Source organism: Homalodisca vitripennis, chromosome 4, assembly GCF_021130785.1.
Source record: "Homalodisca vitripennis isolate AUS2020 chromosome 4, UT_GWSS_2.1, whole genome shotgun sequence".
In the NCBI taxonomy this organism is placed as follows: Eukaryota; Metazoa; Arthropoda; class Insecta; order Hemiptera; family Cicadellidae; genus Homalodisca; species Homalodisca vitripennis.
Window position 1 is genome coordinate 51936477 of NC_060210.1, and position 18792 is coordinate 51955268.

At 33.7% G+C, this 18792-nt stretch overlaps 1 protein-coding gene across 4 annotated transcripts in view; it reads left to right on the forward strand.

The window, feature by feature from the left end:
- Window positions 1-18792, forward strand: part of LOC124359309 (TLD domain-containing protein 2) — a 498415-nt gene that overhangs the window by 224574 nt on the left and 255049 nt on the right. For all 4 annotated transcript variants that reach the window (XM_046811944.1, XM_046811946.1, XM_046811947.1 and 1 more), the window contains one exon: window positions 14339-14401. In XM_046811944.1, coding sequence (XP_046667900.1) covers window positions 14339-14401 — 63 coding nt within the window. The remainder of the gene's footprint in view (window positions 1-14338; window positions 14402-18792) is intronic.

Below are 18792 nucleotides of genomic sequence, written 5' to 3' on the forward strand. Positions count from 1 at the left end.
GAGATACTCTACTAAACGCTCAGCGAATTATACTTTCAAGTCTACAACTGGATTAATTCTCTCGATGCTCCCTTCACTGATAGATTTCGCTAACGCTTAGACAAATCCCATGAATGGATGTGCATTATGAGCCACAATCAAACTCGATTGTACCTATATATATGAAATGAAGTATCAGACAAAATGTCAAGTCTGTAGCACATTTCGTCCTCGATATATCCCGCGTAAGACACAAACAGAGAACAGAAGAATTTTTCCATCCTTGTGCTAAGTGGTAGCAAAATGTAAAAATTCTAAGTCAGTAGCTCTTACGTTCTTGTATGTTCAGCGCAAGTTTATGTTGCGATAACGCTCAGCCAAATTCTATGGAGAAACATACACCGTCAACTAACTCGATGTTGCCTGTTTATAAATGAAGTTACATGCAAAATTTTAAGTCTGCTATTCAATCAGTTTTTTATATCGTGTGGAGAGATGGACAGGAATTTTTCCAGCCCGTTTGTGATACGCTTCAGTAACGTCCAGACAATAATGTATTTGGAAAAATTAATTATTAAACTTTGAGGACAATTTATCACATATCTGTGTGTTTGAGACTTTATTGGTATGTTTTTCGTTTTTTTATTGATACCCGGTGGTTACCTAATATTTTAAATACCTGTGTTTATTTATGTTTCCTGTTGAAACTTTAGTAAGATAGTCATGTAGAGAGATAGTTCGCACAAAACTCTATCAAGTGAAAGGTTTTACTTGTAATCACTAGAGAGGATAGCTAAATAAATAATGCGTATAAAGTGTTGAAACAGTTTAACTACTCTCAAGGTATTATCCGAGTTTTACTCCACCAATCAATCAATCAGCGTACTCCACATGTTTTCCAATAGTTTCCGTAATTCTTTTATCTAAAAGTCTCATCTATGAAATTACTATCGATTCCATCTTATTTAATGTTATTACTTTTTCTGCTTATAACTACTTATATAAAACCTAGAAAGTAATTTTTGGCCATTATCAATATTATTTTACTTAAAATCTGTCTTATAATATATTTGTGGCCTCCAGTAACTTTACTAGTTCTTCCAGTTATGTTAAACAAATCAGTTCTACATTTATTACTTGTACATGTGTAATAATAATTTGTTTATTGTTCATTGTTCACTGCAGTTAAATGTCTACTTGATACGTATTTAACGCATGGTAAAATTTTACTGAACGTAAAAAATCATGTTATAATGAGCATGTTTTCTACTCAAGTTAAAAGACCAGACTTTTTTGTGCATATCTCTACTATCTATGCCTGATCTGTATTACGTAACTAAATATAGCCATCTGTAGGGCGCTGACTTCTTTAATTCCTAATCATTGTGTAATAACAGTAATATTTGTTATTTGATAGAGTGGCAGTTTTAAAATTACACTATTGTTTTACCATAACAAGCTCTAATTGTTTCAAATTCATAAGCGATAAGGAAGTTTTACATACGTATTTTTATTTCTAATATACGTGTTGAAAAATCGCATGCTTTTAAATCTAAAATGCACATAAAATACCTTAAAACGGATATACTGTCGTCGTATGGAAATAATTTATTTGTGGGAAAGTTTAGCAGCTAGGTCTGTTTGAATTGACACAAAAATGACCTTGTCATCTTTTGGTGGTGAAGGGCAAGCATTTGGGTTTGGAAACGTCACCAGTATATCAGTAACCAAACCAGAAGCCCATAACTCGGACTTGGACTTACCTACAATTGGATGACTTTACAGATTGGCCATTTGCTACTAAGCTGTTGTCTAGTAAAGGGTGATTTTAAAAGTGTGCTGGTTTTGATATATAAAATTAAGAGATTTATTTTAATAAAAGGACTCAAAACCAATGCATCAACATGTTCATAATATAACCTTCGAATTACATTTATGAGTTGTGGCTTCAGCAGGATGCTGCCACCCGCCACGCTGCCCTCGAAACAAGTGTGTAGCTCCCTGAACGGTTGCTGGATCACGTCATTTCTTGGAATTCTGACCATCAATGACCACCAAGGTCGAGTGATTTAAAACCTTGGAACTTTCATCTTTAGAGTTATCTGAAGTAATTGGTGTGTATCAATAAAACCCGAAACATCAGTGACTTTAACGAGGAAGTTTTTAGGATTGTCGGCGGAATGGAAGTAGAAACTTGCCAAGCAGTCATAGTTAATTTCATGGACAGAGTTGCCGCGTGCCAGCGTAGTACAGGAGGCCACATGCGTGATATCATTTTTCATACGTAAAATTGAAAAGTTATATAAACATTTTGATCTATTTATTTTTAGAAGCTAATTAAGAGTTTAAGTTTGACACATCTACTATGGCAACGTATCTAGTTAATAATGAAATCCCTCCTACATACCTCAGTGCGTTATTACACTCGGTTCGTTACAACCTCTGCTAACCTTGAGGTCACTTCAAATCTTTTCGAACAACGTGGTATCACTAATCCATTTATCACAATAATGAGATTTGGATGAGTTAAACAGCGTCAAATGTAGTAGCATCCGCCCAGTTATTGTCTCCTTTATAGATTTCCATCGTTTTTTTACTTTCCATTCCTGGTCTTCTAAGCGGATTAAAAAATAGGAAATTTCGGATAATATTTCAATTAAAAAAATTACTATGATTTGGTCTATGAAACCCTATGAGCTTTTGCTTAAGCCACAATTGTTACCTAATCGTTTGCTACTGATTCATAATTTATTTCTAGAACATTATTTTTTTTTAATTTGTTCACAAACAATATATTATTATTAACCTCAATATTATTAACTATATTCTTACACCTGAAATAGAGGGTAGAGTGTAATCTTCGAAACGTAGAGTTATACTTTTTAAAGCATATAACGATGACAGCCCATTTTTGAAAAAAAATGGCGTGTAGTTCTAGTTGTGTTCCTGAGACTATTTTTAATGCAGAAACTAGATAGACCAAACTTAAAAAATCATATTCCAGGTATTTTTATATCTCTCTCAACATTTAACAATTCGCTATTTCTCTTTTTAGCAGAATCTTCATATAGCGTAGATGAGCTCTTAATCGTCCTCGCCTTTGGTTTATTATGTTGACAATATAACCTTAATCATCATACTTTTCACTTGAATTAATCATACATGAAAATGTTTCCAACGTTTCTTTAAAATAAAAATGAGCAAAGAATTAAAAAATGTGCAATATAATTAAAATTACCTGCGCAGTTTTTTAAAAAATATATTTTTAGCTTAAACAAAACAGAATTTTTTTAATAGGATTAAAATTCAACGCCATAACACGGAAACACGACAGCCTAAACCAATAGTGTGTATGTATAATATTTTATATTTCTTACGGATAGTACAAATATCAACTGGTTAAGAGAATAAGGTCAGTATAAGAGAAAGTATCGTTTTATTACAAAAACTACAACTAATCACTAAAAACAAAACAACGTACATATGTGACTCTATACCAACAACGTTACTTAAGTGAGAGGTAACGTATTGATCAGCCATAGTAGTGGAACCATCTGTTGTCCGACATCAAAATGTAATAAGACTTGTCTCAGTTTCCACATCAACATCACTACTTACTCAAGTATAGAGGTAACGTATTGTATTGATCAGCTGAGTACTGGTGTCATCTCTTTCCCAACGTCAAACTGTAACAATACTTTGTATTGGTTTACAGAAACATCACTGCTTACTCAAGTGTAGAGGTAAATATTGTATTTATCAGCTATTCTATTGGCACCATCTGCTACCCAACATCAAAATGTAATACAACTTATCTCAGTTTCCACACCAACATCACTACTTACTCGAGTGTGGAGGTAACATATTCTAATAGTCAGCTGAGTAGTGGTGTCATCTTTTGTTCAACGCACACTAATACAAGACTTCTCATATCTTATTTCCCGTTAAATATTACTACTAACAAAAGCATAGAAGCAACACATTGTATTTGGTCGTAGGTTAGAGCCGTCTATTGTCTAATACGAAATTGAAAAAAGAATTCTGGAGCCTTAAGCGGCATAAACACTTTACTACTTACACCCGTTGTTTAGACTGCATACTATATAAAGGAACTTTAGACTAGACGATTGTATCAGCCCAACACCAAACTACAATAAGTCACTTCTTGCCTTATTCTACAAGTTTCACCCCTCATTACATAAGTATACACAACACGTGCTGTATACTTATGTTGCACAAGTACATTCTGTATTATTTAAGATAAGTTTCTGTAGACTGGAGTATTCTGTTGGCCCGAATTCAAATGGCAACAAGTCACCTCTTGCCTCATACTACACATTTCACCCCTCATTACACAAGTATAGACAAAATGTACTGTATATTTATGTTGTACAAGTATATTCTGTATTAAAGACAAGTTACTGTAGACTGGAGTATTGTATCGGCCCAACACCAAACTACAGTGTCACTTCTTGCCTCATTCCACACATTCTCATTCCACTCATTTCTCCCCTCATTACACAAGTACACACAAAACGTACTGTATATTTATGTTATACAAGTACATTCTGTATTAAAGACAAGTTACTGTAGACTAGAGTATTGTATCGGCCCAACACCAAACTACAGTGTCACTTCTTGCCTCATTCCACACATTTCTCCCCTCATTACACAAGTACACACGAAACTTACTGTATATTTATGTTGTACAAGTACATTCTGTATTAAAGACAAGTTACTGTAGACTGGAGTATTCTGTTGGCTCGAAGCCAAACGGCAACAAGTCACCTCATGCCTCATTCCACACACCAACACCACTAAATTACTATTCATTGTCTCCTCTCTGAGCTGTTCCTGCCCTCGCCCCCGCACCCTTGTTAAAACGCCCGCTCTTTTATGCTCCTTTCATTACCATATTCTTATTAAACCTTGATTACCTTCTTATCGTTCCCGGCCTCCAACATTAAAGGCTTATTTTTGTACATTCTCATATTTCCAAGAATATGCGAAACTGATTGTATTATTTAGAGTAATCTGTCAATATCCCTTAAGCTTTATACTTTTATACGAGTATAATTGACTGTTGAGTAAAGATGCTGTATTAAACTGAAGCAAATCATCTGAGTTTGATCAAGTGTTTAAAAACAAACTGGTTAATAATGTAGGCCAATTCAAATTAGTTTTGTCGTACAAAGTAGTGTATTATTTCTTTATGTGTGTGCATACATTAATATATAAATTAAATGTTAGTTTTAAAACTGTTAACGTTTCTTTTTTATTCTTGTTAGATATAGAGAAGAATAGAAACTAAATGTATAAAGAAATAGGTATACACAACCTGTGAGTTTAATTTGCAATAATATAAGTGTATACTTTGGAAAATATCTTGGCTGAAGCAGGGTTTAAATAAAGAGATTATTTGACGGATGTGAAAGAAAATTATCAAATGATGACCTTATGACTCGTTTACTTGTATATTTTCCATATTTCGTGATGTTTACTGAAATTTACAAATCACATAAATAACTATCGAAATGGATTTTTAAAATTTAAGCATATGCGATTGTTTGATGTTGGGTCAATTTATAACTCAGTTCTTCAACTATGCCTTATACTAGATGAAGTTTTTTCTCACCTAACCTATCAAGACCACTAATACTGTAGGTAGTGATAGGTTTGGTCCGCTTTTACTGATTACCTCTTCCTCTGTTCTTACATGGTTCATATTGCAAGCTTATTCTTTAGTGAAGTCTGGTTATCAGTAGTTCTATTGACTATCAGAAGAAGGTTGCAGTTTTTGGTGAGACACATTATATTATTCCTGATGCCCTCTCTACTCGGTTGCCATTTTAACCTAAATTGGGCCGACTCGCCACCATCTATCTATCTTGTCAATTGATTAGACTGGCCTCACCATTTCCTTTCTTTTCTACTCACCTATACTTGGCACAGCTTTCCCTACTGGTTAAAGTGCAATTCATGTTTCTTCTCACGCCATTCTCATCTTACCTCTGGAAAAGTCCTATTAGTTACCTTCATGATTGATTTGTATTCGCATTTTACTTCCTCACCTGTCTGTCACTCCGAGGCTTAATTGACTTGAAATCCCCAAAAAACTTGACGTTGACACGATGACTACCTGCCAGCGGCAATGACGGCGGCCACGACGCGACGACAGGAAGTACGGATGCAGGGGCAGGTACGAGGTCGCTTTGCGGTCGACCTAGAGGAGGGCGGGGCGGTCGTCCTGTACTGTACCTCACTTTCCCTCTTCTTGACCGATGAGCGATCCCACACTTCCTGGAAGAACTACTCTCAGAAGTACACTTTGATTAGTCATCACCATACTGACTAATGATAGAGTTTAACCTCTCAATAATATACTAATCACTAGACCGTAAATTGTGATAAAATCATAACGGGGAGATGAAACAATCATAGTTTTACTTTAAAACGCATTTAGGATTTTACTGTGATAATTCAGTTACAGTAGTAGAGAACTGACTCCAATATCGAATTATTATTAGTATCATTTATATTAGATCAACGCAAATTTTATTACATTTTAAATTTAATTCTGCTTTCAGTTTGTAAAAACTTACAATTCCCAAAGAACTTGGCCCTTCTTGAACGTAGATTAAAATAGTAGACTACTTGAATTTTTTTAACCTAATTTCATAAATTAATTTCTATTACTCGTGCATACCTTAAACTGAAACAAAAGCTCTTCAATTTTCCAGTATTCATCAAAAGTGCATTCATTGCATTTACGTAATAGCATGGTAATTATGTATTACATGTAAACTGCAAGACTGTATTTATACACAAACCGTGGCTACCGTTGCAAATTTTCCAAAAGTCGCTAAATTCTTACTTTATATTTATTTAAAAATGTAGAAGGTTCGAGCATTATTTAACATTCACAACTTTCTATTCTTACATTTTTTCTACATATGGGAATTGAATTGGTACATTGTAGCTCAATCTCTTGTGAGGTATATGCAATATCATCATAAAGGTTGTGCACTAGTCTTTGTATATGTAATGAACTTTTCACTAGCAAAGGCGGAGATACAAGCATGTAAAGTGAGCCAGGATATTCTGGTCGAGCGGGCAGGGATTACCTCTAGTTGGTTATTTTCCAGTATGTAAATTTGAGTTTCCCTTGTTAAAAGTATTGACCCATTATATAGCCTACGTCATACCTAAAGCACGTTTATAAAGAAATGCTCACTTTATTCCGCATACATCCCTCGATAGTCGGTGCATATATTCTTCAAGTTGTTCGACCGAAAGAACCACGTATGACTAGCGAAATGTAGTTCAGTGCCAGTAATTCTACTTAAAATCGGCTAATCATTTAAATTGTATTTATTATTATAGAATGTCAAGTATAATTTCAAACATTAATAATTCGTTTTCACAAACTACAAGTAGAAGTACGCCACACCAAGTGCCGTAACAAGATTCGTTGAGATTTATTTTAGGAATATAGGATTCCAATTCCGTTTGAACAAAATGAATTTTTCACTAGGCCCGTATACGATTTAGTTGTGATATTTTTCACAGTTGTAATGGCTGTCACATTGAAACAAAATGGCGCACGAAGCTGGTCAACGACTGAATAGACGATATTGTTATAACATTAATTGTTATAGAAAGTTTTGGCATGTTTGGGCTTTTGTGGGACAGTTATCGTTTCCATAAGCTACGTTATACAGAGTGTCCCGTGACTTTCTGAACAAAGGTATATCACATTATTGCTCATGTCCAGTCAAACATATTTCACCATGTGAACATGAATCTGCGATGCTTAGTTTCCCATCTGTCTGTCAGTAAGTTTTTTTTTATAAACAAGTTAATATCTTTAAACCTAACAAATTAAATAGTACTCAATTTGGCTCAAATGTTAATGATAACAAGGCCAGTTACTGAAAACACTATCATGAAATTATCTTTAGTATTTTCAAAATGGCGGCCATTAAATCTTTGAATATCTTAAGAATCTGCCATTTTTCTCAAGAATTACAAGAAGTACAACAGTTTTTAGAGGATTTTATCACAGACATTATTTAAATAAAATGATAAACAGCTTATTTAGAGCAGATTTACTGTGACAAAACATGGCCCACATCGAGGTTCTCAGTAATTAGCCATTATTACAACTGAATAAACGGCAGTTCTCAATATAAGATATATTTATAACTTTGGAAATGGGGGTGGGTTTAGGCTCAGAGAGTATTTTTCGGTAAAGATATGTTAAATATTTCCGTAAGAGCTACCAAGAGGACAATTGTAGTAGGCTGACTTTGTATACAATCTAAAACACTATCTAAAATGTATAAGTGTTTGAAGTTTAAAAATGTTATTATGGCACTAAAATCAATATCAGCCGGCTTTTCACTAGCTTAACAACAGAATTGGCTACAAATGTAAATGCAGATTAGTGGTAGGCGAGACAACACATAATAAACCTTGATCGTGAAGACAGTAACCCATCCGTTACTTGGACGGCCGCCTAATGTCGCTGTTTGGAGAGCTGACTTGCTTTGTCGTGCTAAGGTTCAATTATTGTTACTAAATACTCTATATGTTAAAGTTGCTTCTGTAGTTATCTTTAAAGCAATAAACTATGAAGACCCTTTGTACTAAAAATACAAAGCTAGCTTGTAGTTATGGCATTTAATTTGTTTCTTAACCAACCAATTTTCAGATAATTAAGAATTAAGAGCTTTTATTTCTTTACTATATAATTAATAAAAGATAATTCTGTGTTTATATCAATATATTTTATAAGTCTCTTTCTCTGTTTTGAGCTATTGTTTTGCAAATACTGTGATTATTTAAACAATATGAGAGTAAACACTCTTTCGCTCATTTCCGCTAAGTCTCAATAGTATTACATATATGAATGATGAATTTGAATTCTATATTACTTTTGTTTATGATCTTTGCTATTAATTTATAATGTATTTATTTATATGAATGATTATAAAAGTATAATTGTTTTGACAACTCAGCACGTCCTCGCACTATGAACTATACCGAAAGCACAGAAACTCCGGATCCGTAGGTTAGTTTCTCAGGTATAAAAACTACTCAGTTTCCGTAATCTCACTGTACAGTACGGTCGACTATCTGAGCTCGCGGGCTCTTCGCTACTATTCACACGTTCCTGGCAGTAATATCTGTGGAGATTGTTTTCTGTTGCCAACGGACATATAAGAATGTATTTACGCCATTCGGCCCAAGTTTTCCTTTAAACTGAACATTTTCTGATCATCTCCGATGTGTTAAACATCATAATCAAAATGTAAATTATATTTATTTGAAAGCAGTATCAAGAGGTTTAAATAATATTATATGGTATAGTTGAATCGAAGTAAATGTTTAATAATCAGGTCCATGTGATTAACTGGCTAGAGATTTTAAACTAGGCACAAGAGTAATCTTGTCATATATGTGTTTCGGACTAGCATATTTATAAAATAATACCTTGGACCAAAATTGTTTTATAGCCTTCCTGAAATAGTAAGATAATGTGAAAGTGCAACTTAATCCATAAAAATTCTTGAAAGTCTGTTACTCAATACAATATTATTTTAAAGACTTGTCCTATCTTAGTATTTCTTATGATCCTTAACTGTTTCATAGTCCACAATAGCCTGTTATAAATTCTAAAGCTATGATGAATTAATTTGTACATCTCTGCTTATTGTACGACTATGTTTTTTCTATGAACAGTGATTGACCTTGACTTTGACTATGACGAGGAAGAGTAGGCCCAAATACCGCCTTGACGCGCAGTATCGCAACTGTCAATTGTTTGCCTTGGGGAGGGCTAGCGACCGCGGCGCCGGACCTGCAGCAGTAAATTGTGTAAACACAGGCTGGTTGACCTCGAGGACACCTTGAAAACTGAGGCAGTATTCAAAGTCGTCTATTTTTAGAGTGAACTTTTCAGCGGAATGTAGGAGATCGCCTCCCACCCTGAAGTCTACCCTAATTAGCGAGTAAAACTTGACGCATGTTTCGCAGCTGGTCACTATAGCGCGAGTCACTAAGTTTGGAACAGTGACAACACTGGTTCTACTCTGTGAGAACAGTCGTACCACGGCCATTCCTCTTACATTTGGGTCGTTTCACAGTTATCTAGGTGAAGGTCATGTGTAGGACTTGACAGCATCTATGGGAACTTCCGACACCTAACACAATAGTCAGAACACGTAAAAACTAGTTCAACTTTAAAATTCTTAAAAACATTATTATTACAACGCTATTCTAAAAATTTAAGCCAAGTACAATATCGGGATCAGCTAATAAAAAGCATGCTCTATCATTTGTTGCATCTATTTAATCTTATAAAAAGAATGACTCGTAATCATAGAAAGAGATACAGAAGTCTCATTGGAATAATGTTCGCGCTGCCATCTTACGGTCTGACATATGAACTACGAGTACAGTTTTTGGTACGTTCTGCATCACTAGCGAATTATGTTAACTAACCTTAGTTACAAAATCTTCTTTGCTCGTTATAGTGTTAAAACTATCCAATTTACAAAAAACATGTTCAGTCAATGACAATAAAACAGTGCAGTTTATTTCCAATGTATCTGCTCCGTGATCAAGCATATTGATATATTAATTTATTTTCTGATTTTGTATAAAATATTTTGTTTTTAATTTGTTAGTTTAGAAATAATATGTTATTATAATTTGTGATTTTTATGTTACTAAATACTGTGATTCGTCAAGTCTATATTTACAAAATTAAGCTTTTTCATATGTAAGCTTGTATTATGCTGTAAAAATATAAAAGTAAATAAAACCTGAGGTATCAGACGGGAGCTAAGGAAGTGGCCAAATGCTAAAGGAACGAACAGACTTAAGGAAGCGGATAAAATCTGAAGGAACTGGCAAAATGTAGTCATGCAGGATCTGCAAGGACGAACTGAACTGAGAGTACATGACTTATATAAAGGCATACTTCCGTTTATTGTTCAACAAATCTCTAATTAATTGTTAAACATAATCAATGATTTTAGTTCAACATATTTACTAACAAAATTATAGACGAAATAAATCTGTAAAATGCATAGTAATATAGAAATAGCATGTGCAGAATTTAAAATGAAAATAGAGTTCACACGTTGTCAGTACGTCACTGGAAATTGATGGGAAAATTGGATTCCGATAGATGATTGAGCATATGACATCCCGGAATAGACACATGGTGCTGTACTGCTAACTTAATAACGCTTGTGCTATACGTATACGCGTTTTTATCTAGAATATTACGAAATAAAATTTCAAAATACTTTATATATAGTGTAATGGTAAATAGTCATTAAGTAATCGATATTCTATTTAGTTGTATATAAATTCTTAGTTTTCTTACGAACATTTTTACAACAATTGATAACGCACTCGTTTTAAGAGTTTTTTCGTTCTCTTAGGACAAGAAGTTTATAAATTGCATCTAGTTCAATAATGACCTTTGCTTCACTTCGCATTCATAATTTTAATTTCAAAAATTGTTTTGACTGGTACTTTTCGAGCGTTAGTTGGCATTTGCTTCTCATTTTATGAATCTATAAGGTTATTTAGTAAGAAAAGATGACAAAGTTGCACTCAAGATTAATATGCTATATTCTCACAAGAGTCTCAGATCCCTCTTGTATAGTCGATTATTAGATGGAACACAAACAAACATGTTAGCGCTGTAAACTGTAAAAGATAAAAGGAAGTCAAGTGCGAACTAGCTCAGCTTTAATCCTTCAATTAATTTTCAACAAATAAGCCGACAGTAACCACTTAGCTTTTTACAACTTACTTCTTCCATCGGGTTTAGTTCTGACTTGTTTATATCTGTAGAACCTAATCCGAGCACCACAAAGCCTACACCGTTGCGATCGTGCAGTTGAATGTCCGGTGTCTAAAAGTCGAAAATAGCAATCCACAGGGTGTAGATATTTGGATAAGGAAACTTTATCGACGATTCTTGCTTACTTTGAAGACATTTTGAGTGAGAGAATCGGAGTCTTATATCGTACTAGGAGGCCAATTAGTAGATAGAGAGAATTATTCTTCCCCTCCTAAACCTTTATAGGCTGGATACGTGCTAGTCTGTCTGTACTCTTTATATTATAAAATGATCCAAATATTTCGACAAAAGACGCATTCAGTATGAAATTACCATCTCGGATATTTTGTCATGGATGTCACTCCAGCATTAGTTTTAACTTGAAGCGAACCATGGCTTGCAGAAAATTACTCATACAATTTTACAGGCTACTTTAGCAGTATCACATCCATGAGGATTTTATATGTGTAACTTTAAGCAGCTTTCGCTATATCTCTGACCGAAAAGATCACTCTATGATGATTGCACCCTGGTTTAACCACACCATTACTCGGTAGGAGAGAGCGGTAGTGCGGTGGTTGGAACGCTAGACAATTAGATTACGCGGGCCAGGGTGGGGTGTATTGTACAGGGTATTGAGGGTACAGAGTGCAGGGTGTGGGCGACCCCGCTACTCTATTGTACTAACGCCCTGCACGCACGTCACTCTCATGTGTACGTAGCCATCATGTGTTGGCTGACGGAATATAGTTCCGACTTCTGTAAACATTTTTTTTCATATTGGATTGAATGTGGCGATTTGGCTGTTTGAATAAGTCACATTCCTTGATGTAGTTGACCTTATAAACTTGTTATATAACAATCAAGAGACGTTATTGTGAACGTCTTATTTATTCGGGTATTACCTAATTTAAGCACATTGCCAATATAAATGTTGTTCTTTAATACATTATACATAGACACTTTGGAACATTTGTTTTCAATGTTGTGTAAATAATCTTCATTTATATGACAGGTAACCATTCAATTGAAATAAATATTTCTACTACTTAACCACTCAGATTCTAACTCCTTCCCATTTGGATAAATTGGGAAGATTTGAATCTAAACAAACGGAATTCATATCCTTGAAATAGAGTGAAAAAAACAACATAAACGCAAATGACGTCATGATAAATTTAAGGTTGGTTTCACAAAGGAAAATTGTTAAAACTGATAATTTAAAAAAGGAAAGTAAAGTTATATAGTTGGAATCTAAAGATACATGAATTCTCAGTAAATATGATTGATGGATAATTCACAAAACTATGATACCATCGTAAACAGTAAACTTTCCTTCTAGACCTGTTTGTTGCATAAACTATGATATCAGAGAAGACAAGAATACCATTTAAACAATTGTGGACTTTGGAGTTTTTTTATTACGAGAGCAAACTGTGCGTGTAACAAGACGTGGACAACGACGCGCTACCTCGCCTCGCCTGCAACACTGTTTGTCCTCAAATATCGTAGCCATTCTTGGTCGGCTAACCACAACGACTAGGGGCACACACCTACACCACGTTGCTAGTTCAAACTTACAAGTGTCAATACATTTCAAACAAACAACGATATTGCTAAAGGCACATTTTAAGAATGTTCTGAAACGACTGATTAAAGAGATGATCAGATTTTACATTATTATAAGTAGCTTTCACATAAAGTCAAACTAATTCTTTAGATGTTTGTACAAATTTATCTCTGTAATAACGAAAAAGTGAATTTCATAACTTTCAAACTGCAAATTCTCTAATTTTATTGTACAATACCTGATAGATTGTATATTGTATATGTAGGACTATACACACAAAATAACAAATATATGAGCTATTTAAGGCCACATCGTCTGAAGTCGGAGATCACTAAAATTTGTTAGTGAACATCGGCAACATAGTATGAACGCCGCGCCGATAACATAGTATTTATTAAATTTTAGTCTAAATGAAAAAAAACATATTTTTTATCTTTACACTTATGTGTAGGATTATACTGTAATCGGAGAGTGGATGAATTTTAAATAGAAAATATGAACGGCAACTGGAAATAAATTCTGATTAGTGAAGAAGATAGGTTTTTTAGAAATGGTCAAGTTTGTTGTTATATTCACCCAAAAATATCTAATGATATGTTGACACGTCAGGTAATGGAAGCCCACGGCGAAGGTCCCACCGAAATTAGGGTTAAGGCTGTTACGAACGCGTTCGGGTCAACTGGAAGATAATAGAAAGGTGTTGGAATATTGGAGGTCACGCCATTTTGACAGTAAAAAATAATACTACGCACTAGCGCTTGGTGGTGTTAGAAGTTTGTTTTCAGTTTGGCTTTCTTAACGGCTTTTAATTATTTTACATTTATTTATTTTGTAATTACTTTTAGTTTTGTTTTTACTTTACTTTTATATTTCTGTTACTATATGTTTTATTAATTGTATTACTTATTTTATTTTGGTTTTTTAAGGGGACGTCGCTCGTCAACAGACGTAGGGAGGCCTGCAGTGGAGGAGCCCATTCCTTACATTCGGTAAGTTCCTGGCAGAGTTTGTCTGGTGGTGGTTTCAGAGAGTTGCAGCACTTGATATATACCGCTTACAGTAATAGACGAACATTGAATGTATATTTAATGATAAGTCTATTTTCAAAACAAACTAGAACTTTTATTTTAAATCCTTATAATATCCTAATACCGGTAATATTATAAATTCGAAAGTGCCTTTGTTTGTTTATTTTGCTTTCACGTTTACACTACTCAACCGATTGTACTGAAATTTTACATTGACAAGTCCCTAGCATGAACATAGGCCTATTTTTATTTCGTAAATCTATTCTGGCTACGCCCCACTGGCCTTTAAAACAGCAAAAATCCTATCTTTGTGTCTAAATTGTGTAATGTGAATTCAAAGAGCCAGTTAAATGTATTGAACTGTTATGTGTAAACATTGTGTTATGGCAGCATGACCAATATTTTAAATTTGTTTACATTTATAGAGTGAAAGTATGATAAAACTAACAACTCTTGTTATTTAAACTTCGTAGGCAAACCAATTTTTTTTATTTTGGGTCACAAAGCAATACACGAGACACTAAATGCAGTTTTTAGACCGATAATCGTCAAGGTGACATCGAATTTATTTCTCACTAATGGGTTATACGATACTGATTAGGTATATAAATACGTATATAATTTCTAGTTTGGCCTGAGAAAATGGTATGAAATAGCGAACATGTATTGGGAAGTAACAACTTTACTGTATCATGTATTACCTTTATGTATGAATGCTAACTGTCATTAAATATTGAAATGTGTTAGTATTATTGATGTCGATTTGAGTTTTTAATTTTCAACAATCTATATTTATACAATTTAGAAAACTGTACTGTTTGGAATCCAACCTCATTACAAAATTATATATACGTTAATTTACAATGTTTCTCGGACCAAAATAGCAAACAATAATTTTACGTTGGAAATATAATTAATTGATATTGAATTGCAAAACCTAAAATAAGAATTACTCACACTTTTGCTTAACGTCTGGCCCTATTGATAATGAACACTGTATACAGGGTACCTGATGCACGATGTATGACTAATTGCACTTAACAAATATCACAGGACGCTATCATATTACATCACAAGTGCTTTCACAAAGAAAACTATGAACTTCGACTTTCGAGTTCCTCTACATTAATATAAAATATTTCAAGTGTTACTGAAATCGTGAGAGCTATTCAAACAAACACACGGGATGTTGCGGGATGTTGAAATTGCGGGCGAATCCGCGGGTATGTTATGTTTAAAGTTCAACAAATGTAATAACAAAATATATGTAGTACTGAACCCGTCGATAACTAATTAACCCTACATCACAAAATATGTAACTAATATTATAATTGTATTAATTGTTTGGACACAGTATACTTTATAATGGGATTTTTATTGTAATTTCTTCTAAGCGGCACTTTAAAAAGTTGCTAAAAATTGTTTTCTACGATAAATAAAATGGTTAATAATGAATCATTTTAAACTTTATTCGTATAGTATCGATTATTTTATTTATCCTTTTAAAATCTCAATCGAAAAAGTTAAATCGGCCACAGCAAAGATTAATGTCACGTATTTTCCGACGGCACAGTCCCGCTTAGTTAATACGTTATCACAGTAATGCAGATGATCAACCAGCCAGCTCAGCATGCTCCCGGGGTCACTCTTATCAGTCACTGTTGCTCAAGTCTGTACAGTCAATTCAAATATTGACACTCAAATAATGTTAAGATCACTTCTGTTTGTTTATTTGTTGTCTTTTAATTCTATGCATGATCTATTGGTCCTAAACTCTTGTTGTTGTTGTCATTATGCAGTTGGTAATACGATAAGATCGTACTAATTACAGTCATGTATAAATGAAATTTTATTTTTAAAGACTCGTGCATGTATTTAAATAATTGATTGAGCGTTAACGGATCCTATCACTTTTAGGACTAGAAGTATTTCATTTTTGTCTATATGTATGTCTATCCGCATAATGTCATGAAAACTAACTCGCATAATTTCAAATTATGCATGAAGCTTTCTTTCTGTATAACCAATTTTGAGTTAAATGAGGATGCATGTCACTACATTGGTTTTACGGAACGTTATCAAATATTATTACATGGATCTTATGGGCAACCATGATGGAAATGATAAAATAGCAGAAAAAATAAATTTGTAAACATAGTTAATTATCATAATTATGTGATCTTAACACAATACTTTTTTATTCATTGAGTAAAAAAATAATAGAGTGGAAAGTCAATGTTAAAAGTTCTTGGCAATATTTGATTTTATCGCACTAGTATCCCCTGGAATCAAAGATACCCTGAACTTGCTTTGTAGTAGCTCAGCGGAACTTTCATGAACACACTAAGTAACTTGAACACTAATATGGCTTTTTCATGTGGCAATATATCTAGAGAAATATTACATCCAATCAGGAACAAATTTTGGGGGATCCAAACAACCGATATTTTCTGTAGTGGACAGAGAGTAAGGCCCCATTTTGTTCCTTAAAAAGTTCTTGGCCCGTTTCTTTGTTAAGAACGATCTTTCAGCAGTACATGTCAGTAATACTGAATTATTTAAATAATAATAATCGTGTATTAAAAAGTAATTAAAAATAAATAAAACTTTGAGGGAGGTCCGAACCTCTTCGACCCCCTCGTTGGCTACGTCCTTGTTACATCTTTAGATGTTTCATGACAAGGATGATTTCTATGATCCAACAATGGAGTTTTTCTGACTAACATTAAACCTATCACTTAGTAGGCTGACACAGTAACGTTTTGTCTACCAGATTGTGTCAATTTCGTTTTCATCTGTCCGCAGGACATCTCGAGAATGAAACTAGTTATAAACTTTGCACGCATTCTCAGCAAGGTCTTTTACGTGACACGTAGTGTAGCGTATTCCCACCTTGTTACTATGCTACTACTACCAATTATTATATTCAAGTTGGTAGTACGTATTTATCTAAGTAATTTTAGGTCATTGCTATGTTTAATTCTCACTGTTGTTTTATTCCCTTCAATTTTTTGTTACCAATAACAACCTTCTATGATGAATGACATTTAATACATAATAAAATGTTATGAAACTGAAGAGTCAGTGCTGTTAAATGATGGGGAGTCATAAAGGTAAAGTATAAATTTGAATAACATTTTAATATTACAATTAAGTTTCTGATAGGCATAAAACTAGCATCGTCCTCAGATAATCTGTAGATTCTAGCAAATCCTGACCATGCAGTTTTCAGCATTATTATGAAATAGATCCTGCACGCCATAACATGAAGACAACAAGACTCCAAATATGATTAGACGTGATAAAATAGACGATTAGGGTAATTTTACTTACTTTAACTAAAGTTTCAGTGTAGGCCTTGTATTAGCTAATCCAATTAGAATGCTGATACAGGTAATTGTGGTACTTTTTACCACACGCAATTATTTACCACAGGAATTAATTCCTGACAACTGACTAACTGGAAACACTAAATCACTGTTACCAAAATTATTTATGAAGACTCACCTATTTATGTAAAATGTTGGATATTTTATAAGAAAAGAGTCTATGAGAACTCACGTATCTACAAGTTAAACCCTCTATTAACCACGTTACTTGGACAACCTCCAAAAGCTCAGGGGTCTGAGAGATGAGGGCTGGAGAATCACTGTTATCCTAAAATCTTGGATATTGATTTGATTGAACAAATCTCGAAAGCCGCCAAAAGAAAAATGGTTGTCGAATATTTTAAGTGCCGAAGACAATATAGGGCACAGTGATTGCAGTAAAAAGAAAAATAATTTTAAAACATTATACACCCCGAAGGAAGTATAATGTCGTAAATTTCGAAGTAATAGTCGTTAAAAGAAAGAGTACCAGAATATCGTATATCCTGGAGAAAGTTTAGGTTCTGAAAATAACCACCAAAAGAGTACCGTGAAAGCCGTCAGAGAAATATAGTCTTGGAATATTGTACATCTAATAAAGGTATAGTTTACCGTGAAAGAAATAAAAAAATATAAATTACGTAGTAATATATTACATCCATAAAGTATGGATCATCGTTAAAAGAAACAAAATTATGTGTAGTCGCAGATTTGTAAGGAAGTATAAGTTACCGTGATAGCTATCAAAATAAATTTATTCTTTCGTACATTCCGAATAAAGTATATGCCATTGTAAAAACCGCTAAAAACAAGATTATTCCAAAATATTACCGTATATCCCAAAGGAAATTATATTTTTTGTTAAATCGGTCAAAAGAATTATATTTTATAATTCCAAAGAAAACCTTGATGGCCGTCAAAAGAAAGCATATTTTGAAATATCGTATATCTTAAAAAAAACACCGTGGAATCCATTAAAATAAA